This window comes from Primulina huaijiensis, unplaced genomic scaffold, assembly GCF_012295235.1.
Source record: "Primulina huaijiensis isolate GDHJ02 unplaced genomic scaffold, ASM1229523v2 scaffold32777, whole genome shotgun sequence".
NCBI lineage: Eukaryota > Viridiplantae > Streptophyta > Magnoliopsida > Lamiales > Gesneriaceae > Primulina > Primulina huaijiensis.
In genome coordinates, this window is record NW_027357677.1 from 5,371 (window position 1) to 21,877 (window position 16,507).

General features: G+C 35.0%; 2 protein-coding genes across 4 annotated transcripts; one reads left to right on the plus strand and one right to left on the minus strand.

Annotated features, from left to right (window-relative positions):
- Positions 1-8,263: 8,263 nt before the first annotated feature.
- Positions 8,264-12,497, plus strand: LOC140968189 (uncharacterized). 3 transcript variants are annotated; one of them, XM_073429070.1, is made up of 6 exons: positions 8,293-8,408; positions 8,691-8,747; positions 10,624-10,841; positions 11,433-11,657; positions 11,843-11,994; positions 12,207-12,497. In XM_073429070.1, exons 1-6 carry the CDS (start codon positions 8,337-8,339, stop codon positions 12,395-12,397), a joined length of 915 nt encoding a protein of 304 aa, XP_073285171.1. In that variant the 5' UTR covers positions 8,293-8,336; the 3' UTR covers positions 12,398-12,497. The 3 variants fall into 3 exon arrangements, with proteins under 3 accessions (XP_073285172.1, XP_073285171.1, XP_073285170.1); XM_073429069.1 differs by having other exon boundaries at positions 8,294-8,408; positions 11,424-11,657; XM_073429071.1 differs by lacking the exon at positions 8,691-8,747 and having other exon boundaries at positions 8,264-8,408; positions 11,424-11,657.
- A 521-nt stretch (positions 12,498-13,018) lies between these two features.
- On the minus strand, positions 13,019-16,392 carry LOC140968188 (uncharacterized). Its single transcript, XM_073429068.1, has 4 exons — positions 16,236-16,392; positions 15,800-15,976; positions 13,793-15,636; positions 13,019-13,392 (listed from the first exon to the last, which is right to left on the minus strand). Exons 1-4 carry the CDS (start codon positions 16,261-16,263, stop codon positions 13,240-13,242), a joined length of 2,202 nt encoding a protein of 733 aa, XP_073285169.1. The 5' UTR covers positions 16,264-16,392; the 3' UTR covers positions 13,019-13,239.
- Positions 16,393-16,507: the final 115 nt, after the last annotated feature.

A 16,507-nucleotide genomic window follows, 5' to 3' on the forward strand; every position in this document is an offset into this window, starting at 1 on the left:
TTTTGCCAGATGAATATTGAAACGACTTATGAAAAATATTATTTTTTGTGTCAAAAATATTACTTTTCACTGATGATATGAATCGGATCGACTCGTCTCACATATATTTCCATAAAAATGTCTCACAAAAAATATACTTTTACGTTAACGGGACACTATTAAGAATTAGGATGTATATTATTCAATATTTTTGTGTTTTTTTAATATAATATATCCATATTAATTATTAAGTGTGGGGTTTTAAAAGATTTTATAGATGTTTATTTATGAAATTAATTGCGTCAAATTACCAGGTTCATGATGGTTAAAACGAGAAAGAAATATTAAAAATGCAAAAATAAAATAGGACAGATTTTTTTGATGAATTTATTTATTTTACATAAATATATAGTATCGGTAAAAATACACATTAGCTGCATGCAGCATGCTTTAATGTACTTAATTTTTATTTTGAAGTCTAAATTTTATTTTTTCTTTATTTTATGTTTAAAACTGTGGGTTATTTATATAAAAAAATTTAAACAAATAATTTTTATATATCAACTATTATTTAATATTATTAAAAACAATTAAAAAAATCGTGTTTTTTTGTTTTTTTTAATCTAATAACGAGTTTGTTGAAAATAAAGAGTTGAAATTATTGAATGTTGAAAATAAGAGTTGTAAATATTGAAAATTAGTGTGTGATGATGTATGTAATGATGTATTTAGTTTTGGATTATTTCCAAAGAAATTCTATAAATAGGTCTATCAAATTGTGAAGAAGAACACACAATTGTTGTAGACAAAATTTTATAAAGCGTGTAGTTTAATATATTTTGTGAGTTTGAGATTTTTACTTTTTACCGTAAATTTTTACTTTTAACACGTTATCAGCAAAATACTCGAAGATTCGGTTCTCCATATTTTTCCAAGCTCCAAAACACAAAAAAAAGATAACAATATTCAAAAGTAAGAATATTTATTTTACTATTTATTTATTTTTATTGTGTATATATTTAATTTATAATATCATGTTATTATATAAAAAGAGTATATGACACCTCATTATAATAATGTGATGTGATTATATTATTACATTGCTTATATAATTTTATTATGTTACTGTTTATTTATTGTGTATATATATTTGAATAATATCATGTTATTATATAAAAGGAGTCTATGACACCTCATTATAATAACGTGATGTGATTATTTCACCGTTTATATATTTTTATTATGTTATATAATAATTATATATATTTGTATAATGTCATAGTATTATATAAAAAGAGTCTATGACACCTCATTATAATATTGTGATGTGATATACATAATTATTTGAACATGATTGACATTATTACGTCATATTATTACCATAAAATTTACATATACATACATTTATTTTTAAGACTTTGTAACGGTCATAAACGGATAGTTTTTACCCTATAAATATGATTTTATAAACACATTCAATCACTCCAAACTTATTCTTCCTCTCTAAAAATTTTCTTCATCAAAATTTTCGAAGAAGAAGAAGATAGTTTTTTCAAGGTTATTTTGTATAATTATTTTGGTTATTATACTCACTAGTCTTGTATTTTTCTAAGAATATCTGCCTCACGTTTTTTCTTTATTTTTAAGAATGCTTGTACGTATAATTTATCCATTACTTTTTATTGTCATATTAACAGATTTTGAACTTAACTAATAAAATGCATTGTTATTTTTCTAGTACCACCATATCAAATTTGGAAAAGCTCGAATTTATTGCGCTCGACATTACAGGAAAAAAATTATATGCAATGGACTCTCGATGTAGAAATGCATCTTGAGCCATTGGGTCTAAGTGAGACCATTAAAGAAAATAGTATCTCATCATCACAAGAAAAAGCAAAAGCTATCATATTTTTGCGTCGTGTTGAGGATCGACTTAGAGTTTAGAGGGGGTGTGAATAAACTCTTTCTTTTCTTGGACGTTTTTGCAACGGTGCTAGAATCTTGTTAGACAGTGGTTGTTTAACAATATAACAAATAGGCAGTAGACAGTGGTTGTTTCTGGAAGTTCGAAGATGAAATCTTCTACGTCTTCCCTTCTTCTGTTTCCAGAAGGTATCACTAAAAGACTTTGGTTTTTATAGTACAACTCTTGTACACACCCACTTCAGTATAACTTACTCTTAGCATACTGAAACTCTTAGTTCCACAACACAATGTATAGAATACAACGAAGTTTTGAAAAAGACTCTTTTCCAGATTACATACTCTTCTCAATAAGATGTAGTAAAGTGTATAGCTTGTGAAGAGAGTACGAAACAGCAGCACAATATGATCTCAGAAGATCAGATAATTGCTATAATGAGTGTGCTGCTTTTCAGTACGTTTGAGCTTGAGGATTGAGAGTAGTTCTTTGATTGCTTAAAAATAACGTTGGATAGATAATGTGTTGCTTGATAATAATGATCGTTGTTTCTATATAGAATCTTATATATATATATATAAAGCTTTGAATCTAACGTCTATAATAAAAAACGGCTTCTTTGACTTCTGAGTAGAATCAGCCTTATCACCTAAAAATGGTCCTGCAGAAAGCTTCTGAATAATCAGTCTTTGTTTGATACCATAACTAGTAAAGAGCGTTAAATGTTTTTATACAGCATTAAAGGTGTAATTAATACAAGTACTAGGTAAAGTAACGGTAACATTTAAGATTATAACGATCAAACAAAAGACGCTGAGTTCTGCTTCTGTTTTTCTAAGTTCTGATTCTGCTTTTCATAAGCCGTTAAGCGCTCGAAAAGTACTGCTTCTGTTTAAGCGATACGATAGCTTCTGCTTATTATACTGTCTTCTGATTTAGCTATCACGGCCTACTGGTTTTGACTCTCATCACTACAATTAAATTAAGTCTAACATGTCGACATCTTGATGAAGGATTAAAATGTGAATATCTTATTGAAAAAGATCTCATGACTTTATGGAAAGGATTAAAAGAAAGATTTGAACATATAAGAGAAGTTATAGTTCCGACCGCCCGCGATGAATGGAATACGTTAAGATTCCAAGATTTCAAGAAAGTCAGTGATTACAATTCGGCGATGTATCGAATAATCTCGCAATTAAAATTTTGTGGACATGTGGTTACGGAATCGAAAATGCTTGAAAAAATATTTTTCACTTTTTCATGCATCAAATATAACTCTACAACAACAATATAGAGTGCGTGGATTTGCGAGATATTCTGAACTTATCGCATGTCTTCTTGTGGCGGTAAAGAACAACGAGCTGCTCATGAGAAATCATCAGTCCCAACCCACTGGATCAACAGCATTTTCAGAAGTAAATATTGTAAGTAAAAATGAATTTAAACCTGAAAACCAAAATCAAATTCAGAGACAAGGTTTTGGCGAGGTCGAGGTCGAGGTCGAGGTCGTGGTCGTGGTCGTGGTCGTAGTCGTGGTCGTGGTAGCGGCCGTGATTTTGAAAACAATCGAGATAGTTACTTCTATAACTCATCTCAAAAGGGCGTCACGAACCACCTATTAAAAAGGCATCATAAGAACATGAGTGTTAATGAAAATCACTCAAAACGATTCGAAAGTTCTTATTTTAGATGCGGCACTCCAGGACATTGGTCTCGTATTTGTCGAGCCCCCAAGCATCTTTGTAAGATCTATAAAGAATCGATAAAGGGGAAAGAAAAAGAGACTAACTTCATTGAACACAGTGACTGTTTGAGTGATTCAACTCATTTTGATGCTGCAGATTTTCTGAATGATTTCTCTGAAAAAAACCAATAGATTGGTGGAATAAAAATATAAAATATTTTATTTTTCATGTACTCATATGCTAATGTTTTATTGTATAATTATGATATGCATTTTATTACTTATATATTGTTAGTAATTTTTTTCATTGCATATTTTTTTTGAAGTTCAAATATGAAAAATGTTACGAACAAAGCTAAACAAGGAACTCATCTCATGGAAGTTTGCATACCTGATAGTGGTGTAACGCACACTATTCTCCGAGAAAAAAAAACTTCTTGGAACTAAAACCAACAAAAATAATGGTGAATACAATATCAGGTATTGTAGACTTGCTAAAAGGTTGTGGTAAAACACATTTTTTGTTACCTAATGGTATAAAATTTTTGATAAATGATGTTTTGTATTCACCACAATCGAAAGAAAATTTGTTGAGTTTTAATGACATATATTCCCATGAATATGATACTCAGACAATAACTCTTTGTTCGAAAGCGAAATGAGAAAAATGAAATAGTAAGATATAAAGATGGACTTGTTGCACAAGGTTTTTCTCAAAGGCACGGAATTGATTATGAAAACGTATTCTCATGTTATGGATGCAATTATGTTTCGGTATTTGATTAGTTTGACGGTATCTGAAAATTTAGAAATGCATCTTACGGATGTTGTCACAGCTTACTTATACGGATAATGTTATTATGTGAAATTGCAAAGATCACTTATATGGATTAAAGCAATCGGGCCGGATGTGGTATAATCGGCTAAGTGAACACTTAATGAAAAAAGAATAAGTAAACGATTCAATATGTCCTTACGTTTTCATTAAGAAAACAACATCCTGATGCGTAATTATTGTTGTATATGTTGATGATTTAAACATCATTAGAACGAATAATGAAATTCAAGAAGTTGTGTCGTATTTGAAGGAAGAACTTGAAATGAATGACTTTAGAAAAACAAAGTATTGTCTGGGTTCGGAAATTGAATCAAAAGAATGTGGAATATTTTTTCAACAGTCAAATTTTACCGAAAAGGTCCTTAAACGTTTTAATATGGATAAATCAAAACCTTTAAGTAGTCCAATGGCTGGGTATTTATGGGACGTTTGCTCGCTTTAAAAATGCAAAAAAAAAATTTGAATTTTTTTTTTAAATTCTAACATCAACTGTAAACTGAAACAGCGTATAAATCATTGTATCCTCTCCAAAACATAAAATCGTATAAGTGCGGAAACTCAAAGGCCCTCGGGTCGTGTCGTCCACCAGGTTCGCTGACTCAGAGTCCAGCACCTCCAGTCTCCCTAGAATCTAGCTCACCTGCATCACATACGCCTAGTGAGTCTAAAGACTCAACACGCCTGTACTGGGAAATAACGAATACATATACAGACACACAATAGTGAAAAATAGAATAATGAACATACATTTCATGACAGCAGTAAAAATCATATACATAATCGTGCCCTGTCAAATCATGATGAAATCATAGCATGTATAATCGTATCAGCATATACGTGTTAAAATTACTTAATTTGAATTTTGCTCATTAGCTGTGACTTTCGTATCATCATGTCAGTCGATGGATCCATCTACATGTAACCGCGGTACCCGATGGCGAGGATCATCAGCGATGGCATTACCCGTCCACTGAGTCCGGGCCTTACATGTCATCGTGTCATCGTGTTAGTCACAACTAAATCAATTCCTTCAAAACGTGTCATCATATTCATCACTTAAATAAAAACATGCATATACGTAATTTTTCTTTTAAACCAAGCATGCACCGTATTTATCATAATTGCGTAAAAATCATAAACATGATGCATCAACATTTAAAATATCATAATTTTGTGCTCAGGGCGCTGCAATGACCAAAATCTCACCCCGGGTGCAAAATGACCATTTTGCCTCTGGAAACCCAAAAATTCTCGTTTTAACCTTGGACCTCTAAAATTGACCCGAAGCTTACCAAACTCCTTAAAATATCCCAAAACATTTTTATAAGCCTTCCTAGACGTATATTCGAGCCCAAAACCAAACTTAATCGATTCATTTCAAGATTTGGACCGGGGTCCCATTTTTAATCCGAATCGACTCGAACTCTACCAAATTTTTTCTCATCCTTTTGTCATATCTTAAAACACTGAATAGGTCCTAAATCAACGTCATTAGGCCCTCAAACTCACGGCTGAAATTTCCATAATTTCCCAAAAACTTCCGGTCATATCCTATTTAGCCACCTCATGCATGCCTTTCTCCCAAAACTCACGCCTCAAGCCATACCCGCCGTACCAGCCATGAACCCACTTACCAAGGTCCTAGACCAGACCCCAAGCCACCTAACAGAACCAAGCTCCCGGCCCCATGCACGCATCTAACCGCTAGGAACCGAGAATTCACCACAGGCCTCCTACCGAGACCGATGCGCCACTACACGGCTCAACCGATTGTCCTGTCGCTCCAGTGTTGTTCGAGCCATTCTAGACCCCAAATCAGACCCACCAGGGTCTGGTTCAGGGCTGGTGAAGGCTCTCGCACAGCTGGTGTAGCGGAACACGCGGATCGAGCCCCCCTCCTCACGTAGCACACTACCCGATAGGCCCCTCACAAAACCCACTGATCTCGACCAAGCCGCTGATCTACCCCTCAAGGCAACCTCTGTCCACCACGTTCCGTCCCTAAACTCACCATGACCGCAGCCCCTTGCACAGATCGAAGGAAAAACGTGAGTGTTGAAGCATAAGATTCAATGTTCGCATAAAACCAAACAAACTCAAGTGCACTTGGTTAGATCGAGAGTTCATAAACACAAAAATATATGACAGCATGTATATAAAATGTATGATGTATAAAGGATGATACGATGCGTGCCTTATGAAGTTTGGAGATCGAGCAAGGTTGATGAGAGGAGTCTCGGATGAATTTTTTCTTTGCAAGGACAAGAGGAGACCGATGCTTTCAGCTGCCTAGGTGATGAAACCGATGGGGAGGGAATATGAATGGGGTGAGTATCGGCTGATAATGTTTAGGTTTAGGATAAATATTGCTTAATTGCTTAATCATTTCATTAAAGATTTGTTAATGGGCCACAATTCCTTTTAAAAGTTTTTAAAAAGGTAAGCCCAATAAGTCTAAAAGTAGGCCCATTAAATCTAAACGCACTCCCGAAAAATATTTTGTGTTGGAAAATTTTTGAAAATATTAGCCGAACCCTTAAAAAGTCCCCTGATTGGATAAAATTTGCGTACCGATAAAAATAAAATCATGCGGGTAAAAATACCCAATAAAACCCCATTTACGAAAAATACACTTAAAAACGCTTTAAATAAATTTATAAAAATAAATCGTGTAATAAAATAATTTTCCTAAAAATTCTCCGGTGTCCGATCCTCGTTCGAACGTGAAATGCACTTAGAAACCCTAATGCGTGAACTTTTAAAATTTCATGAATTAAATCTTATCATGCATGAATTATGCATAAAATGCATAAAAATAATTAACCACCTAATTTAAAATAAAATCATAGATTGCATGTACTTAAGTTACGCGAATTAAATTCCTGGACCTTGCAATTTATTTGATCCACACAATATACGTTCCCAAACCGGATATGTATTTACTCGTAGAGGCACTGCAATTTCTTGGCGTTCACAGAAACAAACACTTGTAACAACTTCATCAAATCATGCCGAGATTATTGCACTACATGAAGCAAGCCGTGAATGTGTGTGGTTAAAATCAATGACTGAATATATCCAAATCTCATGCGAATTATCATTCGACAAGAAGCATGTGATACTATATGACGATAATGTTGCATGTGTTACTCAAATGAAAGAGGGATACATAAAAAACGACAGAACTAAACATATTCCCCATAAGTTCTTCGCATTCACCCAAGAACTTGAGAAGAACAAAGATATTGATGTTTGTTACATTCAATTAAGTAAAAACTCACCAGATCTCTTCACAAAGGCACTTCTTTAACATTGTGATGCGCAATCTAAGAAATTTGTGAAGAATCGTTCGTGTTAACATGAGGGATAGTTTACGTGACTATACTCTTTTTCCTTTACTATGGTTTTTCCTAGTAAGATTTTTAACGAGACAATATAAAAATACGTAATGAAGACAATCATTGTATCATGATCATCATCAGGAGGGGGAGTGTTGAAAATAAGGAGTTGAAATTATTGAATGTTGAAAATTAAAGTTGTAAATATTGAAAATTAGTGTGTGATGATGTATGTAATAATGTATTTATTTTTGGATTATTTCTAAAAAAATTCTATAAATAGGTCTCTCAATTTGTGAAGAAAAACACACAATTGAGTAGACAAAATTTTATAAAATAAATAATTTAATATATTTTGTGAGTTTGAGATTTTTATTTTTTACCGTGATTTTTTCGTTTTCACAGAGTTTATAATATCTGTCATTTTGTGTAGGTGCTGGAATTGCATATGTGGCAAACTTCTATTGGCTGTAACACATAGCTACGAAGAAAGCCAAATAATAATAGCAAATTAATAAAAGAATCATTAAGCACACAGCTGGTCGACGAATCCACAGAGCGGGATTTGCAATGGCGGAAGGGCACGAATCCCAGTCTTCCGATCAATCTTCTTCTCGAGACTCCGCCGATAAGAAAACCCAGGTGAGGTTATTCATCCTTTCTAAGCTGTAATTGTCTTTTATACATCTTGGTGTGTGTTCTTCTGTATAAAGGTTGTCGGTGGATGCATTTGTTGTGCTCCGATGAGGATTTTCTGGGCATACGTCGTGTTTTTGCTCATTTTTTCTGGTTTCGTGTGCTTGATTCGTGAAGTTTTGTCAAAAAGTTTGATTATTTTTTCCTTTGACGAGACCATAATTGTGGGTTTGTTTCAATGATTTGACTGCTTTGTTACATTGGATTTTCAAATGATTGAGCTTGTAGGAATCCAGGAGGATTGTACATGTACGAGAACGAAGTGAAAAGTGTGTGCAGTGGGAGGTTTAAATATCCATACTTTAAAAAGCCTGTTGCACGCTGATAATGTCTGCTTGAAGTCTTAGATGGCCAAGCAATCCATGAAATTTAGTTTTGAGTTGATATGAACATGTTTCAAAGGGGAAAGCAAAAATCTAAATTTGAAAGGACAAAAAAAATTTGTTTAGCTGATCAAATATACGTTTTAGTTCTTGTATGTTTTGTTGTGTTTATCATGGAAATTTCGTGTATAAGATATTCTTATGATTTTATTACAAGTACAACTTCCCGTTGAACTGTTGAATATCTCAAATGTTGCAGAAAAAGGATGTACTTACTTTGTGTGAAATCAATCATAACTGTTATCTTGTTGACTGAAACTAATGTGCCCAGCTGCATTGTGAATCTTGGATAATGCAAGCAAATGTTCAAACCTGCTCTTGGTTTTAAACCTACAAAACAACACACAAGACTTTATCCCACTAAGTGTGGTAGGCTATATGGATCTTTCTATGACATTGTGCCTTATCCCATATTATTCTCATCTTTATTTGGATAGCGAATATCATACTTAATTGTTATTATCCAAATTTTTTGTAGTCTTCCTCTTCGTCTATTAATATCGATATTTCATAACTAGAGCCTACATCAGCCGCCATTGTACGTGTCCATACTATGCCAAGCGTGTCTCCCTCAGTTTTTCTTCGTTAGGCATAACTCCAACTTTTTCTCTTATATATTTGTTTCATAGTCTATCTATTATTATATTGTCCCTACATCTACCTTGGCTTCTTAATCTCTGTGACTCTAATCTTCATGTGTTTGCTTTACTGTCCAAATTCGGATCCATATAACTTTGCACACATACTGCTATTCTGTAAAAACTTCCCTTTGAGTTTCAGGGGTACCTTACGACAGAATATCAAACGCATTACTCCACTTCGACCATCCTATTTGTATTAAATATGATAAATCTCTGTCAACCCCCCATCTTTCTGTAAAATAATCCTGGATACTTAAAGGTCTCCCTCGCCGGTGATTCAACATCTCCATTATTGTATTGCTCAGGGTTTTAAACCTAAAGAGTATGAAATTTAAGGAGGTTGATGTTGGGGTAATTAAGATGGGTGATTTACATAATAGGGGAAGTATAACTACTCTTCTCGTTTTAGACTTTTCTAATCTATGAGCTAAGTTTCAAATAACAAAAATGTTGATGGGTAAGGATTGTGATTGCTTTTCGAACGGATTTTTACGAATAATATGGAATTTTTACTTTCATCCGAACTTTGGTCTATTTGTCTTTTGTAGTAGTATCCTTCACCTTTGGAAGAGTAGTTGTAAGACCTCTCGTAGATGCAATTTCTTAATGAGTTTTGAACTTCCTCCTCTATTGAATCAAAGAACTTCTAAATAAATAATTATGAAGTTGATGGCTTTGGGTATGGATAGCCAGGGATAAAAGAGTGCTGGAAAGCTTAATGAACAAGAGAAATCATTATCAAGTATTCAAGTGATACTGGCTGTTGTATGCACAATAAAATATCAGATTAATTCTAATCCAAAGAAGTGTTCCAGACAATTTGAAACATGCTTTTCATTTCTTGTATCCTCAATGGACCTAGAAATGAGTTCAAGAGCTGTAATAGTTATTTCAAGCTAGATTTTTAATTTACTGTGTTACTTTTTCCAGTCATGGATATCCACGTGTCATTATGTGTTCACAATCAAGAAGCAATCTGTGATTACACCCTTGAATGCAGAAGCGGGATATTATTTTTTGAGTGCCTGAATATAATACAACTCAAATAGTTTTCTCCAGTCAAGACTAAAAATTGCACTTCACGTGTGCGTCTTCCTTAATATCCAACTTTTGGTTTAATCCCTGTCACTGTCACAGGTACCAACTGTTGGTGCCATAAAATCTCAAAATGGTAATGTTCCATTGTTTCCAATAATGTACCCTTCACTAGTCCCCGGATTATTCCCTCCACAGCAAGACCAGGAGCAGATGAATCGTGGGCCTGGCCTATATGCTGTTCCCGTTCTTCCATTTATGCAACCTAGCACTGGTTTTCCTTCCAACACTCTCATTCCCTTTACCTACAATATACCTACGTGAGTATCTCATTTTTTGCATTACTTATATTATGCTGTATAATTTTCTATCTTTACAAACAAAAGAATTGATGCGGCATAATCTGGTAATTGTATTATTGTTAATGATTTTTACTAGGTTTGACATTTATATTCTTTACTGTGATGGGGCAGTCTCCTATGCTTTACCAGATCAGCAGACATGAAGTTAGCCATAATATAAAATCCCTTTAATCTTGACCCATTGTAGGAGAAATATGAGAAGGAAAAGATAAGCTTAGCACGTAATGGACTTTTTGTGCATCAGTGGTCTACATCTTATATCCATTGTCTGGAATATCTATGATATCACTTTTAACCTGGTAAAACATGCCACTACATGGAATAATCACTATTCGGACAAATGCTTAGAGAGTGTTATGATTTGCGTGCACGTTCCGTTGACCTTCCTCTGACACTGTCCAAATGTCAAATTGAGTCTTTGGGCTGCTTTGTTTAGCTCTAACTTGTTTGTGTGACCTGAATATCAATTACAAACAATATTTAGTAGAGAAGTGGACTCAATTTTTTCCCTTTCTTTTGTATTGACAATGCCTGTATCAGGGAACGTAGTTTGCCAGAGACCAGAGGGATAGGCAGAGAGCAGGTACAAGCTGTGGAGCAACAGCAACAAGAGGCTGGACCTCAAAGACAAGTTGTTGTTCGGAGGTTTCAAATTGCCATCCACATTGATGTATTGCTAATTTTGAAGCTGACAGCAGTTATTTTCTTGTTTAACCAAGATGGATCTAAACAAAGACTTACTCTCCTTGTGTTTTTGGCTTCACTTGTTTACCTGTAAGTAGTTGAGAGTAATTTATGGTACTCTTTAATTTATCCACCATCTATCTAGTTTTTGCTCTGTGCTTTACATTGAATTTGTGCTCTTTATATGTGCTTGTATATCCACCCGTCACATGCTTATTCATCAGCATCTAGTTTTACAACTTGAGAGTTTTCTTTTTCTTTCTTCGATAATGCAGTTACCAAACTGGAGCCCTTGCACCAGTGATTCGGTGGCTTTCTCAAGGAATGAGAAGGGCAGCTGCACCTCCCCAGCCACCCAGGGCAGGTGTGCAGGCAGACAATATACCCGCTGGTGAAGCACTTGGAAATGAAAATGCTGGCATGGCAGGTAAACTACCCTACCCTCCATTGTTAAATTTGATTTTCCATCCTTTTCTCAAGTCCCAAAAAAGCATATGATGCAAGATTGCTATTTGAAAATGAGTTCGTTTTTGCCGATCCTGTTAAAATTTGATTATTGGGTGCTGCATATGTTCCGGAAATATTATGCAAGGGATTTGCGGTTTCAGTTTCAAACAATGTGATATTTTTTCGTGGCAGAGGAGCAACTTGAAGGTGAGGATGGGAATCAACGTGCCAACGATGGTAATAGGGGTATCGAGAATCAGAATGCAGCAGAAGCTGGGCAAGGCGAGGTTGCTAACCGTTGGTGGGTGATTGTAAAGGAAATACAAATGATTGTATTTGGTTTCATTACTTCGCTTCTCCCTGGCTTTCACAATGTAGATTAGGCTGTTAAGTATGGAAAGCCTAAAAATGTTGGTCTTTCAACTTTGTTTGCTGCAATCGGAAAATGGAGAAGAAGGGTTTATACAAAAATGTTTTATTGCATGTTTACTGATTATATTTTATTCTCATCTACTAACCCTTTTTTTTAAAGAATACTTGAAGAAATTCTCATCAAAGTCAGAAGCTGGAAAATCACAAAAATAGCTTTATACTCCGATTCAGTTATTCTGTAAAAAAATTACCATTCTATCTAAATATGTATCTTATATTTGCTTTGAAAAATGGTATTTACTAAAGCACTATTTAGCACCAAGTTTTGAGATAGTATCCATGTTCATCATGATAGGACAAGACAGTACCAAACGATTAGATCCGGGGGATTGAGGCAGAAACTCAGGGGAAGGAACTAAAATTAGGTCAAAAGATGGATCAATTTGGGGGGGAAAATGAAAAAATTATCTCATGACTTTCAGTGCTTTAAAGTTGAAACTGTTCGTTTCTAATGTTTTAATACTATTGACATGTTCATCAGACCAGATTCGTGAAGTTTAAGAATCATTACGGCTGGCGAAAATCAAAATGGACTTGACAGAAAAGTCCTTGAACGATTGGGAACAAAAACATTTGCAGCAGAGAACCATGTCGATAATCTGCAAAAGCTCATTCTTATTCATAATTTTTACCTTATTATTAGATGGAATTTGTACATTCATGCATGGCTATATATAATACAATCAAAATTTGAAGTTCATGCAAAAAATAATTGGAAACGAGGGACTGTTTTTTTTTAATCTAATCTACTCGAGAGAGAAGCCGTGACAACATCAATGGATGCATAACACAATCACATCTCAGATAAAAGATTGCTGATTTTTCTAAGCTCTTTGAGTGCAGCCATGGCTGTCACTTGTCCTTTCCCGACGATACCGTTCTTTGAGAAGTTATCCAAAGATCCAATTTGACCACGCTGATCCTGTGGCAAAATTGATTCGATCACCTGCAAGATTCATACGAACAAGTTCAAGATTGATCGAATATCAAATTATAGAACCGATCATCCTGTTGTGTCACCGATACATGCATTTGACAATTTCATTTGATTTTGAGAGATGATATGACTATAACTATATTTTCCTGCATTCTTATATAATTCTGTAATTAGTGACGCAGCCACACCGGGAAGGACATGGATGATCACACCCCTCTTAAATTTTTCTACTAACTCATATTATTATTATTATTATTATTATTATTATTATTATCATTATTAATTATTGTTAATATTATTATTATATATACAAAAATATAATTTTATCCCTATGAGTTTTTCGAATTCCAGTTTCAACCCTGCAAATATTCCAGTTATGCCACTATATGTAATATATAAATTGTTGTACCTGAATGTTCTCCAGCATGGATTGGCCAAGATTTCTCAAGCTAACCATGACATTCTGATCAACTGTCTCTGCCTTGCTTATTCGAGAAGATCCAACACATGCATCAGCAGTTGAAAAACCAGCTACATTGTTCTCAGTATCTCCACCGTTGCTAGTTTTTGCATCTTCGTGTGCACTTTTTTTCTCAGATGTTCCCTCACTAGCAGTTCTCCCAAACTTCCACAACCATTGGAATTTACCCGATATAGGCTTTCTCTCCGTGCTTGTTGCTGATTTTCCAATGGAATCTTCATTTTCTGTACTCTTCGAAGACAGCCCATCCAGCGGATCAGAGATGGGAAGTGGAGACGACTCTTGGTCATTCTCACATGACTCAGAGTCATTAGAGTGAACAATATCAATGGAGGAGTTTGGTGCCACACCACTTCCTGATTCGATTTCTTGAACACTACTTGCATGAGTAGGACTTGGTGGAGATGAAAAATTGGAAGAAGTTTCTTCACTCCTGCCATCACTTAAGTCGTTGCTTAAGTTCTTTTCATTAAGATCACCTAGTCCATTCACCTCAACAGGATCCTGATGTACATTTTTATTACAAGCTTCAGTTTCTTTATCTTCATCTAAACCAAGATGCCGCTCCAGATCCTCCAATAAACTTCTCCTAACTGATGGCTTAGGAATTTTAGTTCTTTCATTTTTCTTTGTGGGGGAAGGATCAGATTCAGTTCGGGCTAGGCGTACTCTTACTTTCTCTGACCAACCATTTTTTCGGTATGGAACATGTTTTTCCACAGAATCTTGCTTCTGCTCTTCTTCCTTGTGCAGAACTCTCCATCTCTCTTCCCAGTAGCTTTCACGCACCATATTCAGAGGCGTTAAAGGAGAAGCAGCCAAATCTAGAGAAAGGCTATGACCCCTGTGGTTCGTAGACTTTCTTGAGTCATATAATCCAGAATGAATAATCGGGGAATTTGATTTGTTCGCTTCTACTGCCAGTTCTTGAAAGGATTTTGCCTTTTCTATGAGTTTCACAAGATTTATAGTATCAGAAAAATTCAACAATCTTTGAAGACAGGCGGTAGCATTCTCAGTGGCAAGCAATGAAGATCTCAAATTAAGCATCATGGAAACTGCAAATGCAGAAATGAATCCGCCCCTAGACGAACAGAGGACTCCAGAATAGGAGTCTTCATTAAAGTCAATCGCTTTGGTAAATTTGGTATTTTCATGGGAAAAAATTTCGTCCCAGATCACCAAAAGGTCTTCCAGAGAAAATTCGCGTCCAAACAGCACTCGTAGCCAGCGGAGAGCAAAATATTGGGGTTCAACCCCTAATTCAACAAGATGGCTATGAAGAGATGAATCAACAATGGAAAGTAAATGATATAAGGCACCAGAGGCTTCAATTACCGGCGGAATTCCGCTATTGGAACTGTTAAAAGGTAAAGGAGAGAAGAACTCGGCCATTGCAACGGCACCTCCAGCACCATTCATTAAGGCATCAAATATAGAATAAGCGTCATGTTCCATAAATTTCTCTGATATTATGATTCCAAGTTCACCTTCTGCTCCATAGGCATCGGTTAATAATGCAATGGTTTGTATCTCTGGATCAAGTTCACTGAGACTACTGGATTTTGCATAATTCTTTTCGAACCCATTCCACTTTTGTGAGGATTCGGAGAATTTCTTAAAATCAAACTTATAAGTCAAGTCATTTTCATGAAATGAAAAACCATCAAATTTATCAGCAAAGTGGTCTTCATGAGCTTTTCTCACTTCTGAGAGACGATCGACATCAACATGAAGAACATACAAAAGCGGAGCCAATAGTTCGTGCATTCCTGTAGAAAACAAAATGGCGAAATCGTTGAAGAGTTGAAAAATAGTTAAACTTCTGAACTTTAAGAAAACCCATAGAGAATTGAGAGCTTCCGGGAAGAAGTTGATCAATTTGCTTTGGATTAAACGGAAACAAGAAAGGGTGCAAATCAATCATTTACGTACCTTGTCTGTAACCATACTCCGGATGTCTAAGGCACCAAAGCAACAGCATTCGCCTCAACATGCCTTGGCATTCACTAGTCTGGAAATAGCTGCCTCTTTTGGGATACAAACGTGCCAAATCTTGATCAACCATTCTCTCCAATTCAGCATTTTTGAAAAAGCGACCCCACATGCTGTCTGCAGGACCAATAACATAGCTTAAAATACAGAAATTTGAGTTTATGAAAAAAGAACCTCTTAGCAATCAGTCTATGAGGTTCTTGACAAGAGAGCAACAAGGAAAGCTCAGGCAATAAACTCATATCAAATTACACGCACATCATTCATTAGAAGCTGGTACAGTAAAAGTTTAAATAGAAATAATAGACCTCAGCAGGGATTTGTGAAAGGGGATAGTCAAAATCTCTAGTTTTTATCGTAATAAAATAAATCAGACCTGGATTTTGTGAAAGGGGGTTGTCCATGACAAGATCAGGAGAATTGCTTCCATCTTTTGGAACGTGTGGATCAACCAGAAGTTGTCTCCTTAAAGCAGCATACCTAAATCATAAACCAAATCTAAACATCCACTCACAAACTGTCCACTTTTTTGTGTCCAGAAAAACACACACGAATGAAACAAAAAGTAAAAACAAGCTGGAAAGCAAAACAGAACTTTAACTTGGCAAAACATAATCGGGCTAGTACAAAAAAAAAAAAAAAAAAAAA

Coding starts and splice junctions, on each gene's coding strand:
- LOC140968189 (XM_073429069.1), top strand. CDS start 8,337: ATGGCGGAAGGGCACGAATCCCAGTCTTCCGATCAATCTTCTTCTCGA. Junction 8,409..8,690: donor CCGCCGATAAGAAAACCCAG/GTGAGGTTATTC, acceptor TTGAGCTTGTAG/GAATCCAGGAGGATTGTACA. Junction 8,748..10,623: donor AAAAGTGTGTGCAGTGGGAG/GTTTAAATATCC, acceptor TCACTGTCACAG/GTACCAACTGTTGGTGCCAT.
- LOC140968188 (XM_073429068.1), bottom strand. CDS start 16,263: ATGGACAACCCCCTTTCACAAAATCCAG. Junction 15,977..16,235: donor CCCCCTTTCACAAAATCCAG/GTCTGATTTATT, acceptor TTGGTCCTGCAG/ACAGCATGTGGGGTCGCTTT. Junction 13,393..13,792: donor CCATGCTGGAGAACATTCAG/GTACAACAATTT, acceptor TGAATCTTGCAG/GTGATCGAATCAATTTTGCC.